General features: G+C 41.4%; 1 protein-coding gene across 1 annotated transcript in view; it reads right to left on the bottom strand.

Moving 5' to 3' along the window:
- Nucleotides 1-925: 925 nt before the first annotated feature.
- The window catches only part of LOC109920707 (glycerol-3-phosphate acyltransferase 1, mitochondrial), a 145,406-nt gene continuing 124,779 nt past the window's right edge, over nucleotides 926-21,552 (bottom strand). Inside the window, exon 22 of the mRNA XM_048609210.1 lies at nucleotides 926-2,796. Within this exon, the coding sequence (XP_048465167.1) occupies nucleotides 926-2,796 (1,871 nt within the window). The remainder of the gene's footprint in view (nucleotides 2,797-21,552) is intronic.

Here is a 21,552-nt window from a genome sequence, read left to right as displayed (position 1 = left end):
CTGTGCAAGATGGATGCTCATTTTTAAAGACTCTTATAGAAACTGCTTGCAACCATTTGGCGAAATGATAGAGAGAGCCAGCAAGACTGGGCATGTGGTGCATGTAACTGTTCATTGTCAGGTACAACTTCTCAACAACTCTTCCAAGCTGAAAGCATTGAGTTGCTGTTTTATCAACAGCCACTCCTACAGCTACAGCATGTTCATATTCCATTAAGTTTAATAACTTGTGGGTGATCTGAGCAAAGTGTGTACAATGATAAAGGAATTCATTAACGTAGAAATACAGGAAAAGTCTTTCCTGATGGGAGAGTGTGAAGCAGCCTTGAAATTAGAGCTAGGCTGTTCAAGAGTGAAATGGGAACCAAAGTGGAACCCTGGAATTTTCTCCACTAAAAGCCTATAGATGTTTAGAATAATTTGGCACTTTGAAAACTGACATCAAAAGATTTTTTAGTGATAATGGTATCAAAGGATGTGCAGCAAAGGTGAATGAATGGCGATGTAGTACAGAGTAGCCATGATCTGACAGAGTGACAGATCCAGCTTGATGGGTGGAATGGCCTGTTTCTGTTCTGATGTTCCTTCCCAGCACATCTGACCTTAACACAAAGCTTTGTGTAATAACACAGTTATTGCCTGAAAACTCATATGATGAAAGCCTTGCTTGTAAGACTGTTCCTCAGATTTTTATTCAAGTTCATTTTTATTCCTAATTACGGTACAGTAACTACAGCTGACCCTTGACCTACCCAGTCCCATGACGTATATAAAGGTTGTACATTGCATTGAACAGCAATTTCCCATAATATTCCATCTTGAACTGTTCAGTTTTTAAAGTAAATTTGTTTTGTGTGATGCAGTCATTCCCTCTGATACCATAGTTCCTCTAAGGAGATTCTCTTCTTTCTGTCCTGTGATCTACTCAGGGCCACAGGTATTGGCTTTTGGTGAGTGCCTGCAGGCTTGAAGCAATGTTTGCTTGGTGTTCACTCAAAACAGCAAAACTCTCAGCCATTTTATTTGCAGACTCAGCCAAATTGTTCAGTATTGGAACAACCTGCTTGATGCAAATATTTACCAACTCCCTTTCATCTTTACAGACAGATTGAAATCGTTCAACTGTTTCTCTCTCCTCTTCCTCCCCCTTCCAATGCAACAGGCCTCTTTGAGTTCCCTGCGGAGACCTTCCCTCAGCTGGAGGTTCCTTTATATTCAACAGGGTGACAGATGTTAGTTCCTCTGATCTGCTGGTCATGTGCAAGGCCTTTGCAAAATATTCCTCCTGCTTAATAGCAGATTCAGATGGTGGGATGTCACTGACTACCGGTGAGTACAACAGCTGCACCCGGCTGATTTTCTGTTTTAGGTGATTACTTTGAAATGATTGTAGGATTGCTTCTTGTTCCTTCAGGTGCTCTGATGGGATGGTTTCAAGTGATTCCTGTTCCCTCGGGCTCTCTGAGGGGATGGTTTCAAATGATTGCTGTCCTCTGGGACTCTCCGAGGGGATGGTTTCAAAGGATTTCTGTCCTCTGGGGCTCTCTGAGGGGATGGTTTCAAGTGATTCTTGTTCTCTGGGGCTCTCTGATGGGATGGTTTCAAGTGATTCCTGTTCTCTGGGGCTCTCTGATGGGATGGTTTCAAGTGATTCTTGTTCTCCGGGGCTCTCTGATGGGATGGTTTCAAGTGATTCCTGTCGTCTGGGGGTCTCTGAGGGGATGGTTTCAAGTGATTCCTGTCGTCTGGGGGTCTCTGAGGGGATGGTTTCAAGTGATTCCTGTCGTCTGGGGCTCACTGAGGGGATGGTTTCAAGCAATTCCTGTCGTCTGGGGCTCTCTGATGGGATGGTTTCAAGCGATTCCTGTTTTCTTGGGTCCACAGTTGGGATAACTTGGAATGATTCCTGTTCTCTGGTGATGAATTCTGTTGGTGACCTAACATCAAGGAGCATTGGGGATAATATTTCTAATCTGCTGTTATCATTTGCTAGCGTATCAGTTTGGAACGTCGTTTGGTACAATTTCAGTTCTATGTTTGCTGATTCTGGAAGTATGAAAGTTTGTAACGTTGTTTGGGATAATTCCTGCTTACTGTTGGAGGTCAGTGGTGATGTGGCAGTACAGAACAATGCTGGTGTTGATTCATCATCTGTGAAGGTTTGTTGTGGTGGTAAAAGTGTGTAAAAGGAGGCTGGAAATATGCTTTCTCCTTTATTGTTGGGTTGTTGTTGATGAATAGTTTGAGAGAAAAATTCCTCTGTTTTGGTGGTGAGCTGCAGGGTTGGTAATGTGTGAAATGATGTTGAGAACTCTTGCGTTATTCTGATAGACTGTTGCAGTTGACCGGATGACTTCTCCTCTATACTGGTAGTCCCAGGTAGAGGAACTGTTTGAATAAATGTTTGAAGTTGTTCCTGATCTCTATTGTCAGACTGTTGACATGGTGTGGCTGGTAGTGTAGACTCTGATTCAATACTAAGAGATGATGATTGCCCTAATAGTCCTTTCCTCCTTGTTGCCCTTGGTGGTGGTGGGATGCTCGGGAATGTTATTGATGACAGTTTCTTGTCTGTGCTAGATGACTGTGATCGGAGTTTTTGGAAGGTTTTTTCAACTCCTTCTTCTTCTCTGCTTTGATCCAGTGGTTTCCACTGGGACAAGATTATGTTGGATGATTGTTCAGCTCTGTCGTCTGTGTCCGAAAGTGAAAGATTTTCTTCTCCATTTTCGCTGTATATAAATTCCCCTGAGGAAATGGTGGCAGTGACCTGGATTGACATGTCATCGCCTTCCTCTGAAATAGAAGTTAAATATCTTGTAAAAATAGGGAAAGATTTGTTAAAAATAACAGTTGAAGAAGGCTAGTTCAGTCAGGCTCTTCAATTTTGTACATAAATAACTTTGAAGTGGGATTAAGCACAAACTAAATCTTCAAGTTATCAAAGATATCAAACTAGAAGGCTCACAAATAACTGAAGTACAGTTACTGAATTGGCTACAAAAAACTGAGGAGTTGCATTGATGAGTGGCAGCAAATAAGTGTTAACTTGTGTGATTGGGGAAGGATAGAAATATCAAATATATAGTACTATTGTATAGAACTTGCTCAGAAGAGGGATACTGTGGTACTAATGGGGAAATTGTCTGTGGCATCAGGACAGTTTATGCTGGCAGTTGAGAAAAAATAATGTCTTTGGATGAACAGTTAAAGACACAGAGCATGAAGTTGCTTTCCAGACAGTGACCATCTCCAATAATAGACAATTTAATAACCGCCCCTTGACATTCAATGGTGTTACCATCACTGAATCCTCCACTATCAACATACTTAGAGTTATCATTGACTAGAAACTCGACACATAAACACAGTGGCTACAAGAACAGTTCAGAGACTAGGAATACTGCAGCAGGTAATTCACTTCCTGGCTTCCAAACCCTGTCTACCACCTACAAGGCACAAGTTGGGAATGTGATGGAATACTCCACACTCCAGAAACACTCAATAAGTTTATTACCATCCACGAAAAACAGCCAACTTGATTGGCACCACATCCACAGCATCTATTCCCTCCACCACCGTAGCAGCAACAGTAGCATCAGTGTGTAATATTTACAAGAAGCATCGCAGAAATTAGGTAGCACCTTTTAAACCTATGACCAATTCCATCTAGAAGACCAAAGGCAGTAGATACTTGGAAACGCCACCACCTGCAAGTTCTCTTCCAAGCCATCCTGATTTGGAAAGAAATCACCATTCCTTCACTGTTGCTGGATCAAAATCCTGGAATTCTCTCCCTAAGGGCATTGCGGGTCAACTTACAGCATGTGGACTGAAGTGGCTCAAGGCAACAGCTCACCACGACTTTCTCAAAGGCAACTAGGGGTGGAAAATAAAATTGTTGGTCAGCCAGCAATATCTCCATCCCACAAGTAAAAAAAAAATCAGTGCCTCTTAAATATCTTCCTTTCCTCCAATTGAGATTCCTCCCCATTATGATTGACCATGTCTATTTCATTCCTCATTTTTCTGCTCTTACTTTTTACTCTTTCTGTCAGGATCATGATAGGATTCCCCTTGTCATCACCTTTCACCCTACTGGCTTTCACACTCAATGATTCAAAAGAATTTGAAACAATCATTTGCTCTACGTTAGCCTTGTCCACTTCTCATTACCTCTAACATCTGCACCACATACTACATACTGCTCTTTTACTTCTTCTCTTCCCACTATCCAGTTCCCAAAATCTCCTTTCACATGAAACAGTTAGGATCAAATTTAACTCCTGAAAAAGACATTCAAGCATTTAAGAAGATGCAGCAAAGGACAGTGGGTAATGGATGGAATTTTTCCCTCTCAAGAAGTCACCTCAAAAATTAAATTCTGTACTTCCATGCAACCATTAATAACCTTGTGTGTGGCTCTTATTTGAATGCCTTTCAAAAAAATCAAACTGTGCTTATAGACTGGTATGTACTTTTTCTACTTGGTAGATGCACCAGTCCATAGAACATAGAGCATAGAACATAGAACATAGAACATTACAGCGCAGTACAGGCCCTTCAGCCGTCGATGTTGCGCCGACCTGTGAAACCAATCTGAAGCCCATCTAACCTAAACTATTCCATTATCATCCATATGTTTATCCAAAGACCATTTAAATGCCCTTAAAGTTGGCGAGTCTACTACTTTTGCAGGCAGGGCATTCCACACCCTTACTACTCTCTGAGTAAAGAACCTACCTCTGACATCTGTCCTATATCTATCACCCCTCCATTTAAAGCTATGTCCCCTCGTGCTAGCCATCACCATCCGAGGAAAAAGGCTCCCACTGTCCACCCTATCTAATCCTCTGATCATCTTGTAAGATCATGACAGTGCTGGTAAGAATCACCATCTCAACTATCCTTGTAGTGATGAACTCCTGCAATTATATTGAGGATACTCTTCATTGTGTTACGTGGCACTATCATTGTACTGAACTGGATAGATTTTAAACAGATCTAGCATCCATAAGGCAGAGTGAACCATCAGCAGTAGCCGCAGAATCATATTCACTACAATTTGTAACCTCATGGCCAGGCATATCCCCCAGTTCTATCATTGCTGTCAAGCTGGAGGAGGGATATTTACGAATGTATGAATCAGGAGCAAGCATGGGCCATACAGCTCCCTGAGCCTGCTCCAATATTCTATCACGGCTAATCTGATTGTAACCTCAAATCCATATTCCATGTACCTCTGATAACCTAACAGCCCCTCACTTACCTCTGTCTTAAAAATATTCAAGGACTCTGCTTCCATTGCCTTTTCAGGAAAAGAATTTGTCAGACTCATAACCCTCTGAGAGAAATGTGTATAATTTTGCATAGTCTCTGATTTAAATGCATGACCCCTGATTTTTAAATAGTGACCCCTAGTTCTAGGGGTCATAAGAGAAACAGCCTCTCCACATTTAACCTGTCAAGATCTTTCAAGATTTTATGTTTCAATCAAGTCACCATTTACTGTTCTAAACTTCAGCGGATAAATGCTTAGCCTGGCCAATACTTCCTCATAAGACAACTCCTCATTCCAGTTATTAGCCTAGTAAACCCTCTCTGAACTGTCTCCAACACTTTTACATTCTGCACTAAATAAGGAGACCAATACTCCTGCATACTGGAGTGCACAGTCCTCCAGCTAAGGTCTCACTAATGCCATGAATAACTGAAGCGTAAACTCCCTGATTTTGTATTCAATTCCCTTTGTGATGAATGATAACATTCTATCAGCTTTGCCAATTTCTTGGCGTACCTGCATACTAACCTTTTGGGATTCATGCATGAGGAGTCTCATATCCCTCTGCATTTCAGAGCTCTGAAATTTTACATCATTTTGATGACATGCTTTTTTTTCATTCTTTCTGCCAAACTGGACAATCACACATTTTCCCACATTATACTCCATTTACCATATCTTTGTCCACTCACTTAGCCTATGAATATATTTTTACAATCTGCTTATGTCCTCTTCAAAACTTAGTTTCCTACCTATCTTTGTGCGTTCAGCAGAATTGGCAATCAAAGCGGCCATCCTTTCACCTAAGCCATTTATATAAACTATAAACAGCTGAGGTCCCAGAACTGATCCCTGAGGCACATTGCTCATTATATCTTGCCGACCTGAAACAGACTTATTTATGTATCTCACTGTTCCTGTTGGCCAGCCAATCATCTATCCATGTGAATATGCTACTCCCTACAGCATGAGCTTTTATTTTCCACAATTTGATTAGGCATCTTCTTGAATGACATCTCCTTGGCCCAACCATCTTCAGCTGCTTCATCAATGACCTTCCCTCCATCATAAGGTCAGAAGTGGGGATGTTCACTGATGATTGCACAATGTTCAGCACCATTCAGGACTCCTCAGATACTGAAGCAGTCCATGTTCACATGCAACAAGATCTGGACAATATCCAGGCTTGGGCTGACAAGTGGCAAGTGACATTCGCACCACACAAATGACCTATCACCAATAAGAGACAATCTAACCACCACCCCTTGACATTCAATGGTGTTACCATCACTGAATCCCCCACTATTAACATCCTGGGGGTTATCATTGATCAGAAACTCAACTGGACTCACCACATTAACACAGTGGCTACAAGAGCAGGCCAGAAGCTGGGAATACTGTGGCGAGTAACTCACCTCCTGACTCCTCAAAGCCTGTCCGCCATCTAGAAGGCACAAGTCAGGAATGTGATGGAATACTCCCTACTTGCCTGGATGAGTGCAGCACCAACAACACTCAAGAAGCTTGACACCATCAAGGACAAAGCAGCCTGCTTGATTGGCACTACATCCACAAGCATCCACCCCCTCCACCACCAATGCCCAGTAGCAGCAGTGTGTACTATCTACAAGATGCACTGCAGAAATTCACCAAAGATCCTCAGACAACACCTTCCAAACCCACAACCACTTCCATCTAGAAGGACAAGGGCAGCAGACATATAGGAACACCACCACCTCCAAGTTCCCCTCCAAGCTACTCACCATCCTGACTTGGAAATATATTGCTGCTCCTTCACTGTCACTGGGTCAAAATCCTGGAATTCCCTCCCTAATAGTATTGTGGGTCAACCTACAGCTGGTGGACTGCAGCGGTTCAAGAAGGCAGCTCACCACCAACTTTGCAAGGGCAACTAGGGATGGGAAAGAAATGCTGGCCAGCCAGCGACACCCATTCCACAAATGAATAGAAAAAAGAGATCTAAATACAGTACATCCACCAGTTCTCCTTTATTCATATAACCACAAAGAAGTCCAATAGAATGGTTAAACATGATTTCCTTCCATAAAACCTTGTCAATGCTGCTTGATTACCTTGAACTTATCCAAGTGCTGCGCTATAACTTCTTTACTAATAGCTTCTGACATTCTTTTTGTGTCAGATGTTAAGTTAATTGGCCTGTAGTTTCTGGTTTTCTGTCTTCATCCCTTTTTTAAATAAAGGACTTACACTTGCTGTCTTTCAATCTAGTGGATATTCCTGAATCAAGAGAGTTTTGAAAAATTAAAACCAGTGCATCTCACTAATCACTCACTGGGATGAAGTCCATCAGCATCCGGGCACTTGTCAGCCCACAAGTCCAACAATTTACTCAGTACCACTTCCCTGATGATTGTAATTTTCCTGGCTATCTTCCTCCATTCCACTTCCTGATTTATCGTCGATTCAGGGATGTTACTTATATCCACTATCTATCCACTATAAGATGGAGGGAAAATACCTGTTCAATTCATCTACCATTTCCTTATTTTCTGTTTGTGATTTTCCAGTTTCACCTTCTTTAGGACCAATGCTCACTTCCTTAATTCATTTCTTTACTATCTGTTTTTATATTTTTCACCAGATTTCTCCGAGACGCTAATGTTATTCCCTCATTATTAAGCTTTTGGTCATTCTTGCTTTTTTTTATATTCTGTCCACTCTTCTGACCTGCCACTGGTCTTGCACAGGTATATGTTCTCTCTTTTAATTTAATACTATTTTTAATATTTCCTGTTAACTATGGATTGTGGATCCATCCCTTGAAATTTTTCTGAATAGAATGTATCTATTATGTAAACACGATCTTAAATGATCGCCACTGCACCTAGTGGTTAATCTTTTTTGCCTAATTTCCTAATTCTCTTTAGACGGCCCTGCTTTCATAGAATCATAGAATCCCTACAATGTGGAAACAGACCAGTCAGCCTATCGAGTCCACACTGAACCTCCAAACAGCATCCCACACAGACTCTATTGTATAGGACTTTGGTTCGACCACATTTGGAATTCTGCATACAGTTCTGGTCGCCACATTACCAAAAGGATGTGGATGCTTTGGACAGGGTGCAGAGGAGGTTCACCAGGACGTTGCCTGGTATGGAGGGCGCTAGCTATGAAGAGAGGTTGAGTAGATTAGGATTATTTACATTAGAAAGACGGAGGTTGAGGGGGGACCTGATTGAGGTCTACAAAATCATGAGAGGTATAGACAGGGTGGATAGCAAGAAGCTTTTTCCCAGAGTGAGGGACTCAATTACTAGGGGTCACGATTTCAAGGTGAGAGGGGAAAAGTTTAAGGGAGATATGTGTGGAAAGTTCTTTACGCAGAGGGTGGTGGGTGCCTGGAACACGTTGCCAGCGGAGGTGGTAGAGGTGGGCATGATAGCATCATTTAAGATGTATCTAGACAGATACATGAATGGGCAGGGAGCAGAGGGATACAGATCCTTGGAAAATAGGTGACAGGTTTAGATAGAGGATTTGGACCGGCGCAGGCTTGGTGGGCCGAAGGGCCTGTTCCTGTGCTGTAATTTTCTTTGTTCTTTGTTCTTGACCCACCGCTCTACCCCATTCCTGTAACCCTGAATTTTCTATGGCTAAACCAACCTAGCCTGTACACCACTGGATACTATGGGCAATTTAGCATGGCCAACCCAACTAACTTGCACATCATTGGACTGTGGGAGAAACTGCAGACAACTCACACAGACATGGGAAAAATGTGAAAACTCCACACAGACAGTTGCCCAAGACTGGAATTGAACCCAGGTACCTGGCGCTGTGAGACAGCAGTGCCAACCGCCAAGCCACCTTGCTGCTCAGGTCCTCATAATTGCTGCTTATTTAAATACTTAAAAAAATAGTTTTGGATTCACTTGTCTCTCTCTCCCTCAAACTGAATGTAAAATTCAATCGTAACATGATCGCTGACACTGAGGGTAGCATTCACTATGAGATTTTTAATTACCCATATCTCATTGCACAACACTAGGTCTAGAATAGCCTGCTCTGTGATCAACTCTAGAGCATGCTGTTGTTTTAAGAAACTATCCTGATCTATCGTCGACCAACCTTGGTTCAATGGAAAGCTCAGGAACAGCACCAATCATACCTAAAATGAAATGTCAACCTGGTGAAGTTACAATAAAGGATTCAAACAACTACAACAAAGAAACTTGACTGTGCTACGACTCATGGGGTGGGGTACTGAAAATCAAATCCCGGTATTCCCAGAGTCGTCACAAAAGTTAAAGATTTCAAAAAGTATGCAGAATTCCCCCAATTTACATGTCTTTTACATCCAGGTTGACAGAAAGTAGGGACAAGGTTTCTGGACTTAACAAGAATCAATTACTCATTGCAAATAAATACATTCTAACTCCAGGTAAATAATTATGAACCATTGGCCCTAAATACAACCAGTTAAAATTCTAACCCCTTTATAAACTTCACCTTAGACACACAGATACAGACACAGACAGGAGAAGAAGTCATGCATGTTATGGGCAGAGGAAAAGACTGGGAAAGGCAGTTCAGTGGTTCGTGTTCACAGTACGGAGATGATTCTCGTGCTGATCTACACTGCTTCTTGGTCTTCCTGCTCTGAATGCTTTCATTTGTTTGTAGGAATCATAGGTGGGTCATGCACACTCATAAAGGTGTCTGAATTATTAATTAAGTCACAGCTTACAGTAACTACTGAAGCAAAATTAAACTGGTTTCCTTTGGGCTTAAAGTGATTTTTACTGCAGAGAACAGATGGAGATCCAGAGCCTTTTGAGATATGATGGCTTCTTACTATCTTATTTAATATGGTCCCATGGAAATCCACACAGCAATTGGAGGAATTGAATATCTGGGTGGAGGTGGATACCTGACAGGAGCGTATTGTTATAATTCCAGTTAATTTTATTACTAAACAAGTCAGATTCCAGGCTCAAATCTGACTTGATAGATCATACTTTATTTTGTTTCTATTTAACAAAGTGCTCATTCATGGAAATATACCCAAATACTTCAGATTTGGTTTTAACAATTAAATAAGTTTATTACACAAAAAAAATGAAAACAAAATATAAGAAGCAAAACTATTTACGTTACACAATTTAAAAGAATTTGACATGCAAGGTAAAACACAATCCAATCTATCCAAACACGATCAGTTTACAGTATTCCAATACCAATAGGAGTCCCCTTATGTGAATCTTATCCTTATCTTTCAATTCTCACACTCGAGAGTATGATAGCGTCTTCTTTATTTACACAGCAGAGCTTAGATTTTCTCAGCTTCAGATAATTCCTTCTCGGTTCTGATCACACTTGGTCTAGAACTTTCAAACTAAAACCCCTGCACTGAGGTAACCTATTTCCTAACCGTTCTAAACAAACTCCTTTCTCCAGGAAGTGTTTCTTACAATTTACTTCAACAAGTACTTCAGAAAACTGAACCCAAAAAGTTTCCAAGCTATGGACTTTTTCACTAAGGAAAACACAAAAAAAATTCCTAATTATTCTAATCTGAAAGCAAGCTAATGCAAATAAATTGCCAATATCACCCCAAGAACTCTCTCGCTCTCTCTCATTGTGCTTTAAGAAAATTCATAGCTCCAGAAATACTAACATGTTAATTGTTAGACCACTTCATAGAATCCCTACAGTATTAAAACAGGCCATTTGGCTCAACAAGTCCACACTGACTCACCAAAAAGCATTGCACCCAGACTCACTGCCCCCCACCCATCATATCACATAACCCTGCATTTCCTATGGCTAATCCACCTAACCTGTACATCTTTGGACTGTGGGAGGAAACCAGAGCAAACCCACACAGACATGGGGAGAACATACAAACACCACACAGCCTGAGGGTGGAACTGAACCCAGGTCCTTAGCACTGGGAGGCAGGAGTGCTAACCACTGAGCCACCATGCCACCCAAGCAAGGAAGTCCTTCATCTCTGGGTGGTTTCAAACCACCAACCTTTCCATTAACAGCCGAATGCACTATCTTATTGGACCACATGTCTGACTTGTCTGAGTATTTAAACTTAACACCAATCTTTTACCTTTTCCACATAACCCCATACATTATTGATATTAAATAATCATCAACTGCTTCTTTGAATGTCTCAGCTCAACCCAACCTCCATGACACTTCTAGGCAGTGCATCTCAGATACTAACTGCTCACTGTGTGAAAATATGTTTTCTCACCTTGCATTTGCTTTTTCGGAAAACATCTTAAACCTGGTCCATCTTGCGTTCAGCCCTTAAGACTGAAAATCTAAGCTCTGCTGTGTAAATAAGAAATAAAATCAGGAGTAGGCCATTCAGCCCCTTGAGCCTGCTCTGCCATTCAACAGGATCATGGCTGATGCACTATTCCTCATGTCTACTTTCCTGTATTTTCCCTGTAACCCTTGATTTCCCGAAATCAAGAATCTCACTGTTTACTGATAGAAACAGTTTCTCCCTATCTACCTTGTCCAGATTTTGAAAACATCTACTAAAGCTCCTCTTGGTTTTGAATAAAAACAAAATACCGCAGTAACTTGAAATTTGAACTAAAAATAGAAAATGCTGGAGAAACTCAGCAGGTGTGACACCATCTATGGAGATAGAAACAGAGTTAATGTTTCAAATCCAATGACTTGAAACATTAACTTTGTTTCTGCATCCACAGATATTGCCTGATCTGTTAAGCTTCTCTTATCCTGGTCCTTTCCAAGGAAAACAGTACCAACTTCTCCAATCTATCTTCATAAATTAAGTTTCTCATCCCTGGATCTTTTCTCATAAACTTCTTCTGAACTGTATCCAATGCATTCATCTTACTCCTATAATGTAGTGCCCAGAGACAGCTCACCACCACCTTCTCAAGTGCAACTAGAGGCATGTAATAGATGCTGGCGCAGTCAGAAATGCCTACATCCCATGAGTGAATATATTTTAAAAAGCCATATACAGTATCCAACTGCAATCTAACTAGTGTCTTATACAAAAGTTCAGCATAATTTCCCTACCCTGTCCTCAATGCGCCTATTAATGAAACCACGATACTAGAATATTATACATGGTGTCCCGAGGCTCCTAATCACAGCTGGTTGGACTCAGTCAGCGTGGTATCTGAAATAACTCCACAGAGGCCGGTATCTAGTCACCAAGTCACCCTTTATTTACATATGGAGAGTCCTTGACACTGACCCAGCTCCCTCAGAGCCAGCTCTGAGTGAACAGAACCTCTGACCCCCCGTATATATCTGTCAGTCAGGGGTCCCTGATTGGGGCTGTTAATCTGATCCTATTCTATGAGGTTCACCTGGCTGACTCGTTACAATCACTACATCCCTCCCCCCCGAGTCTGAGAACATAGGCTACTTCTTTTTGTAGCTCCTCCTGAGGTTTTTAGCACTGGTCAGGTACCTCCAACTCTGCCTCTGATGCAGGAAGCATGTAACACAGCTAGCCTCTTGCGCGCATATCGTCTCAAAAGAAATTCATTCTCCTCTTCGGGCTGCAAATGCATCGAGGCAGTGGCATCCACTCCATCCATCTCAGAGGTATCTTCAACGCTTGACGGGGAGAAAGAATCCACAGGTTCTGGAACAGTTGGAAAGGCAGCCAAGGAGTCGGGCACATTTTGCTCCCGCACCATTTGCAAGTTTGCACCTTTCATATGGTGCACGTGCTTGTACACTGGACTTGACCTCGCGTTGATCATTCAGGGCCATTCCCGTGGTTCCTACGCCAAACTTGTCTCTCTTGCTTAGAGGAGTTTTGCATCCAGCATGGACATCCCTGATGCTGTTTCAACCGCACGCCCCCACACCCCCACTCCCCCCACCCCCACCGCCTCCCCCCACACCCCCACTCCCCCTATTCCCCCCCACCCCCCCCCCCCGCTGCCTCCCCCCACCCAGGAAGATCAGGTTTAACTTGGTATGGAGTCTTCTCCCCGTTAACAACACTGCTGGAGCTACCCCTGTCATTGCATGAGGGGTGGTCGTATAATCAAATAAGAACTGGGCCATCTGTAGGCTGTTTCTTTAAGCAAGCCTTGAAAGTTTGGACTGCTCTTTCTGCCAGACCATTGGATGATGGATGGTATGGAGCTATCCTTATTTGATGAGTACCATTCAACTTTAGGAAGTACTCAAATTCCCTACTGGCAAATAATGGCCCGTTATCCGTGAACAACACTTCCAGGAGTCCATGTATTGCAAATGATGTGCAGTTTTTCTATCGTCGTCCCCATGTTTGACAAATGAACTGTGTGCATATGCAACCACTTTGAGTGGGTGTCCACAATGACTAAGAACATTGAGTCCATGAAAGGACTGGCATAGTCAGTGTATAACTGAGTCCAGGATTTACCCAGCCATTCCCATTAATGAGGGGAATCTACTGGCGGCTGTGTCTGCATCCAATCCTTCTCATTAACATTTTCATTTTAAAAACGTCTGGATGATCCTGGTGGAATTCAGCCAGTATCTGGGGGGCAAGCCTTTACTCGGGACACTCAATCTTGCTCCCCATAATATACGCCATCCTCTACTGTAATCCCCTCACTCGGGGTCCAGAACTGGTTGTGACGGTTTCCCCCATCACAACCAGCTGTTTCAGTTTTCCCAGGAGCGGATCTTTCTGTGTTTAAAGTCTGACATTGTCAGCTGTGACTGGAAGACTGTCCAAAAAGTTTAAAACCATTATGGACATATCCAGTGGCAGTACCACCAGTGGTGTATCTGCCAGTGGGAGGCAGCTCAATGCATCTGAATTTGCTACTTGGCCTCCAAGAGATGTTCCACCTTGTATTTATACACACTTAGTATTAGAGCCCGCTGCTGGATTAGGCCTGAAGCTATGGGCTGCACGGACTTGTCCTCTTTAAGTAGACCTAGCAGGGGTTTGTGGTCCATAATTATTAACCATTAATGTCGGTAAAGGTATTGGTTGAACTTCCTGAATCCAAACTCTCCTTCTCTCTCTGGGCATATTTACACTCTGCATTAGCCAAAATCCTAGATGCATACGCTATTGGGAGTTCCTCTCCATTGGGTCACCTATGAGCTAATACTACCTGATGACACACAGGGAGGCATTGATCTCACTTTAGATGATAGTGTACCAACACCTTAGAGGATGATAGCTGTTTCTTCACTTCCCTGAAAACTATGGCTTTGCTTTGCGACCAATTCCAAGGCTGACCCTTTTTTAAGAGTTGATGCAAAGGTGCCAAGATGGGGACCAGGTTATGTATGAACTTTCTGTGATAATTCACCAGCCCAAGAGAGACCTAATCTCCGGTACTGACACGCGAGCCGGGGAACATTTGATCACCCTCACTTTATCTTCCAATGGGTGTAGCTATGTCTCGTCAACTCTGTATCCCAAGCAGGTCACTTGGGGTGCCTGGAACACAAATTCTTCTAAGGCCCGCCTAGGAGAAACTTTTAAGGACTATATCCAAATTCCTTATGTGCTCCTTATTGGTCTTCCCTGTTATTAACACATCATCTAAATAAATGGCGACCTGGGATAGAACTTGTAAACAGTCCTCCATGGTCCGCTGAAAAAATGCACAGGCTGACGTAACTCCAAATGGCAGTCTTGAACCCTTATGGGTATTAATTGTAACATACTTCTGGGAATCCTCATCTAACCACAATTGCATGGCTCATGTCCAGTTTTGTGAAGGACAGGCCTCCCCTGCCAGCTTTGTGTATAAATCCTCTATGTGAGGGATTGGGTATTTATTCAGCTGCAAAAAACAGTTTACCATTGGTTTAAAATCCCATAAGGCAAACCGACCTGACCACCTTTGTAATCGAAACGAATGGTGCTGCCCATCCACAAACTCGACTGGTTTGATGATTCCTTCACTTTCCAGCATTCTGATTTCTGCATTTACTTTTGTCCATAAGGCAAATGGCACTGGGTGGGCCTTGCAAATTGGTAGAATTGCTTCCTGGTCAACACGCAGGTGGCCTTGGCTCCTTTGATAGTCCCTAGACCTTCACGAAAAACTTCTAGATGTTTAATTAGAACTTCAGTCAGGCAGCAATTTTCTTATTGAAAAATATTGAGCCAATCTAGGTGAATCTTTCTAAACCAATTTCACCCTGTCAAGCTTGGGCCTGAGCCTCTTACTACAATCAATGGTAAGTGAACCAGCTGCTTCTCATAAGAGATTGGAGCCGAAGTCGTACCCTCAATCTGTAAAGGTTCACTGGTATAAGTTCTCAGCCTAGCTGAGGTCATGCACAAACTTAAGGGTTGGAGTCCACAGCAAATTTTGGTAAAGACTGGTTCTGCGAACACTGAAGTGGCCATGCCAGTATCGATCTCCATTAGAACCGGGTGACCATTTAACCAGACATTAATTTTAATTGGTTCTAATTTGGATGTTGCTAAGCAATTTAACTGCTCCAAACCAGATGTAGGTGGACTTCCCAGGATGTGCTCTCTCCTGGATATGGGCCTGTGAGTTTTCTTACTCAATTTAGGTCCAGTGGGACTCTTTTGCTGCCTCGAGTCTGCATACTGGCAGCATCTACAATGGCTTGCTGGCCCAGGTCCTTGAGAAAATTTTAACCATTTGGCCAAGGCTTGGCTTTGTTTTGGGGTTTCGCTTTGGGCTGACCTAGAGTCCGTCTGTTCAGGATATGTCCTGCGTGAGGCTATGAAATTACCTTCACTCAAGTGTTGTTCCCCAAGCTCAGTCGGACTGGCAGAGGTGTCCATTTCCATCAGAATACCCTGTAACTCAATGCTCTACTTGCTGCATTTTCCAATGATAAAGCCAGTTGTAGTACCTGTTCGACGTCCAGTTGGGCTTCAGCTAGCTGGCGCTTTTGCATCATTAATCCCATATACCAAACAGTCTCTCAACATTTCTTTTAGGGTCAAAACAAAATCAGTTGGCCTAACCTAGTCAAAAAACCTGATACAGATGCCCCTTGTTCTCCAATTGCCGAGTAAAACCGATAGCATCTCAGAATTAGAGGAGGCTTTGAGTTGTAATATTCCTTAACTAAATCCAGCAACTCTTAAAAGGTTTTTGTATCTGGTGCCTCAGGGAAAGTTACGCTTGTAATAACCGAAAAAGCTGCAGGTCCACAAGCTATCAAAAGAATTACTCGTTGCTTTTCATCTACCCCAATGTCATTTGCCCGGGAAAAAAACACATTCTTTCCACATACTGGGCCCAGTCTTCGACAGGATCAAATGAGTCTCATAGTCACTGTGTAAGCTTGATGCCAAGATAGGGCGTATCAAAACTGTCTTGATAATGACTACCCTGATTAAATTATCATTCTGTGTTTGTTACACAAACTCATGAAAAAGTCTATGGCCACCATCTAACCCTAATTCTAATTACCCAGGAAGGGGAAATTGTCTCAGATATTTGTACAGGTGAAGCTAGTTATCTAATGCTGCTACTTTGAAGTAAACCCACTGGTGTTTTTATAGGCTAACAGGATACTATCATCAAACCAAAAAGACATTTGGCAGACACACAAATTAACAATGTGATACATGAATTTCAACACATATACCCCATTAACAAAGGGTTGCTTGCTGATCATGCTCAACTAGACATTCTGCAAGCTTTGAACAGTGCCACGTCCTACATTAGATATAATTCTATATAGACAGCATTTACTAAATAATTTGGATTTTGCTAAGAATTACGCTGGAAACTAATTTAAGATTATCAATCAGACTCACAGTGTGATGGAGTTGTGTGTGCTCAAAGCTACATATATTAAAACAAGACCATGTCTTACGCAGGCAAAATGAATTTGTACACACATTGCACTTTCATCATTCAGAAAGGGGTCATGCTGACTGCCAATCTCTGCTGTATTCCCATGGCTACACCCCGGCCAATCTGTGTCTACTTTCCTAGTCTGAGAACTACGATTGACATTATTCCGACTACATCGTGTTTCAAAGGATGGCCCAACCAATCAGAGTGACACAAGTAAGACAAAAACAAAGGTAATAGATTGGAAGTGAGAAAATCATTTCGGAGTGAGGGAGGAACTAAAGGTAGCCTGGAGAAAATCTTGAGCAATGAAGAGAAATGAAACCAGTCACACATTAATAGGGCATCAATATTAAAGCCAAAACTGTGAAAATTAATTGTGGGGTAGTGAATGAAAAATGAATTATAGAGAAACAAGACCAAAGGAAATATAAGGAACATAAGAGAAAATTTAAAATAAAGCAGCAGGAAGGTAAAGGGCTTTCCCTCCCACCACTTGATTAGGCAGTGGCAAACTCACCGATGTACTTATGGATGTTCTGTATGTTAGCCCATTGAACATATACTACAATCAGGTTTGTATTAACTCAGATATCTGGAAGTTTATTAACAACTAACTTTATACAACAATGTGACATCTCACACCTACATGTACAGAATGGATTTTATGCTTAATTAAATGGCAGTTACATAAATACATAGCTGACTGGCTAACTGACAGACTGTTTCCTGGGCTGACAACCACTTAATGTACATAGAATAAGATGGAGGCTTTTTATACTGCAGCATCACATTTCATGATATCAGCTAGCTGTCTTAAAGATTTCAAAGATCTGCACAATAAAGCCACATCCCCCTTTCTGTGTTTAAGTATAGGAAGCCTGTTCCGATAAATATTGTTACAAAGTTGTGTACAGTATCTATGATTCATGAATTGGAAGTCAGGAAGTTAGAATGGTTGGTAAAAAAAATGATAATGGGGAAAAAAAAAGTGTCTGGTCCCTTTAAGAGATTGTGCTTTGAAACCAATCATATTATAAGAAATTGATGTGTCATCGGCGGGGTGGGGGTATATAAAGATGAGAGCATTTGGAAAATTGGGGAGAGTTAATGACCAATTATTAAGGGATGATATGCTTTTCTTTTGTTCTCAGTGAAAGTGTCATCTAATTAATTAAAGGTGTCATGGCATTTTTAGCTTTGACTCCCCACAGAAGAAATTACAGAGAAAACATTCCTGACAGCAGAATCAGTGGAGGAAAGGCATTTGTGGAGTAGCAGAAAAGGCAGACCATCCCAGGAGACAGTCTGTGTGAACTTGGAGAGACTAAGTTTTTAATTTATTGTTGTCTTATTAATTAGGTTTATATAATTGGGACTTGTGTTTATTTGAACAGCATTCCAGTAGAATTTAGGCTGGTGAGGAAGTAGTTAGTAGTCTGAGGGGGGATTGTTTGGTTTGTTAGTAATTCTGTTAATTTGTTCATTGTTAGGGTTAAATAAATAAATTGTTTCTTGCTATTTAGAAAGTGGAACAGGGATTTTCTCTCTTTTACCCACTGTTTTAATAGATTTTAAGAGGGGAAGGGTGACATTCCCTGGGTTTTTTGGTGTAATTATTAGATGGGAACCTCTAATCCCTTCATAGCAGATTGGGGCCTTGTGTTTTGGTTAAATTATCAGAGGGGTTTGACCATTTCCCCCTCTGTATCAATATATACAAGGATTCATATCAGTTCATTATTTTTGAGATCATGTTTTGGTGGATGTATAATGTGCCCAAATCTATTACAGGTGCAATTATTGTGACTTAGTGATGCAGCTTTCATTCTGTGGTGCTTTACCTGCCATTCTGGATGGGCATGTATTATAGATTTTATATATATGGTTGTTGTCAGGTATGATACTTCCACAATCAGTATTACAAACAGTTGTCTGTTTCACCATAAAATTTGATCATTGCTTGTGACATTGGCTGTACATAATTTTCTCATATCTTTCTACAAATTTGTGTGTTCATATGAAGACATATTGAACTCTAATGCTTTGTCCTGTGCCAATTTGGGACAAATGTCTGCATGATTATCAATCATGCCTGTGTACCAGGACTCTTTCTGTCTGTGAACTTTCTAAGATTCTATATTAATGGGAACAAATAGGTTGGATAGAGAGGGAACTATTTCTGTTGACTGGGGAGTCTAGAACAAGGGGGCATAGTCTAAATTTCATTACAAGAGTCAATTTAGAAAGCATTACTACACATAAAGGCTTGTAGAAGTTTGGAATTCTTCTGTAAATAGCAATTAAAGCTAATTGAATTTTTAATTTTAAGTCTGCGGTGGATAAATTTTTGTTTGCCAGAACCAATAAAGGATATAGCAGTGGCCAGAACCCCAGGTTAATGTTCTGGGGACACAGGTTTGAATCACACCATTGCAGATGGTGAAATTTTATTTCAATAAAAATTTGGAATAAAAAGCTAGTCTAATGGTGACCACGTATCCACTGTTTTTGTTGTAAAAACTCATGTGGTTCACTAATCCACTTAAGAGAAGGAAATCTGCTGTGCTTACCTGGTCTGCCCTACATGTGACTCTAGATCCAGTAATCCAGTTGATATTTGACTGTCCTCTAGACAGTTAGGGAGGGGAATAAATGCTGACGACACACATGCCATGAAAAAATATAAAACGAAGCAAAGACAGGTATATAGTTAGATGGTAAGTCAACCCTAATCTCATTTAATGGTGTAGCAAGTTTGAGGGGTCATATAGCCTCTTTCTGCTCTGACAGCGCAAGGTTTTATTTTGCCTTTCATACCTACATAAATTATTTTGAAAGTGAACAAATAAAAGGGGAATTGATTGGAAAAATAATGGAATAAATCAAATTTATACACAGATAAACAAATCGTAAAATGATAATTGTGCAGGGACAACCACTTTAATTCCCTTTATGAACACTGAAAGGCCACAGAGCCAGTCTCACAATCACAGATCAATGTGTACCATAAAAAAGGACCTCAACTAGAACCTGAATTCAAATCTGAGGATAGGAAGATTTTTGATCAATGGGACATTGTCGCTTTGAACTGAGAGCATTGTTGCTAAGTTTGCAGATGACACAAAGATAGATGGAGGAGCAGGTAGTATTAGGTAGGCAAGAGGATGCAGAAGGACTTGGACAGGTTAGGGGAGTGGGCAAAGAAGTGGCAAACGGAATACAATTTGGAACAATATGAGGTTATGCACTTTGGCAGGAAGAATAAAGGCATAAAGTTTTTTTTCTAAATGGGGAAAGGCTTTAGAAATTTGAAGCACAAAGGAGCTTCATAACATGCAGGTTCAATTGCTAGTTCGGAAGGCAAATTTCAATTTCAAGAGGGCTAGAATACAAGAGCAGGGAGGTATTACTGAGGCTTTATAAGGCTCGGGTCAGATCGCATTTGGAATATTGTCAGCAGTTTTCGGCCCCTTTTCTAAGGAAGGATGGGCTCCAGAGGAGGTGTACAAGAATAATCCTGGGGATGAAGGGTTTGTCATATGAAGAGTGACTGAGGACTCTGAGTCTGTACTCAATGGAATTTAGAAGAATGAGGGTGGGTAGGGGAGTGTTCTCATTTGAAACCAAAGGAATATTGAGAGGCCTGGATAGAGTGGTTGTGGAGAGGATGTTTCCACTAGTAGGAAAGACTAGGACCCAAGGGCACAGCCCCAGTGTGAAGGGATGACCCTTTAGAACTGAGATGAGGAGGAATTTACTCAGCCAAAGTGGTTATCTGTGGAACACATTGCCACAGGAGTCTGTGGAGATAAATCATTGAATGTATTTAAGATACAGAGAGATAGGTTCTTTATTAGTAAGGGGATCAAAGGTTACAGGGAGAACTCAAGACAATGAGGTTAAGAAATGTATCAGCCATGATTGAATGGCAGAGCAAACTCAATGTGCCAAATGGACTGATTCTGTTCCGATGTCTCATGATCTTATTTGTCTTTAGAATGGATTTCTTCAGCCCGAATGTTTGAAATGCTGCTGGTGTGTCAGACTGAGCTACACTCTAGAAATGACATAACATTGTCAGTTTGGAGTCACTCAGGTGACCAGTACAACAAATATCATTCCACTTATATGTGTAGAATGTTCCAGAATGTTTCATAATTGATGTCATTATAGGATACTTTTGGTGACTTTTCTTGAAGATACTAGTAATAATGGGAGAATTCTCTGCTCCTGGAAAAGGACTATACAGTCTTTGACCATCATAAATAGTTCAGATTTAACACCCATCCACAGAAGGGGTTTCTGACTATGTGGCATTCAGTCAAACAGAGACTTGGGTTATTTGTATTTGTCATTTTGAAATTTGAACCCACAATCCTCTGAACTATTTTAGCTCCTAAACTACAAAACTCTATTTGTTCCTGTGACCCTGAAATGAGGGCCTTCATCTTAAATTAC

The sequence above is a fragment of the Rhincodon typus genome, chromosome 20 (genome assembly GCF_021869965.1).
Source record: "Rhincodon typus isolate 14 chromosome 20, sRhiTyp1.1, whole genome shotgun sequence".
Classification (NCBI taxonomy): Eukaryota; Metazoa; Chordata; class Chondrichthyes; order Orectolobiformes; family Rhincodontidae; genus Rhincodon; species Rhincodon typus.
The sequence above is the reverse complement of the archived record's forward strand: the minus strand, read 5'-3'. Positions and strand labels throughout refer to the sequence as shown.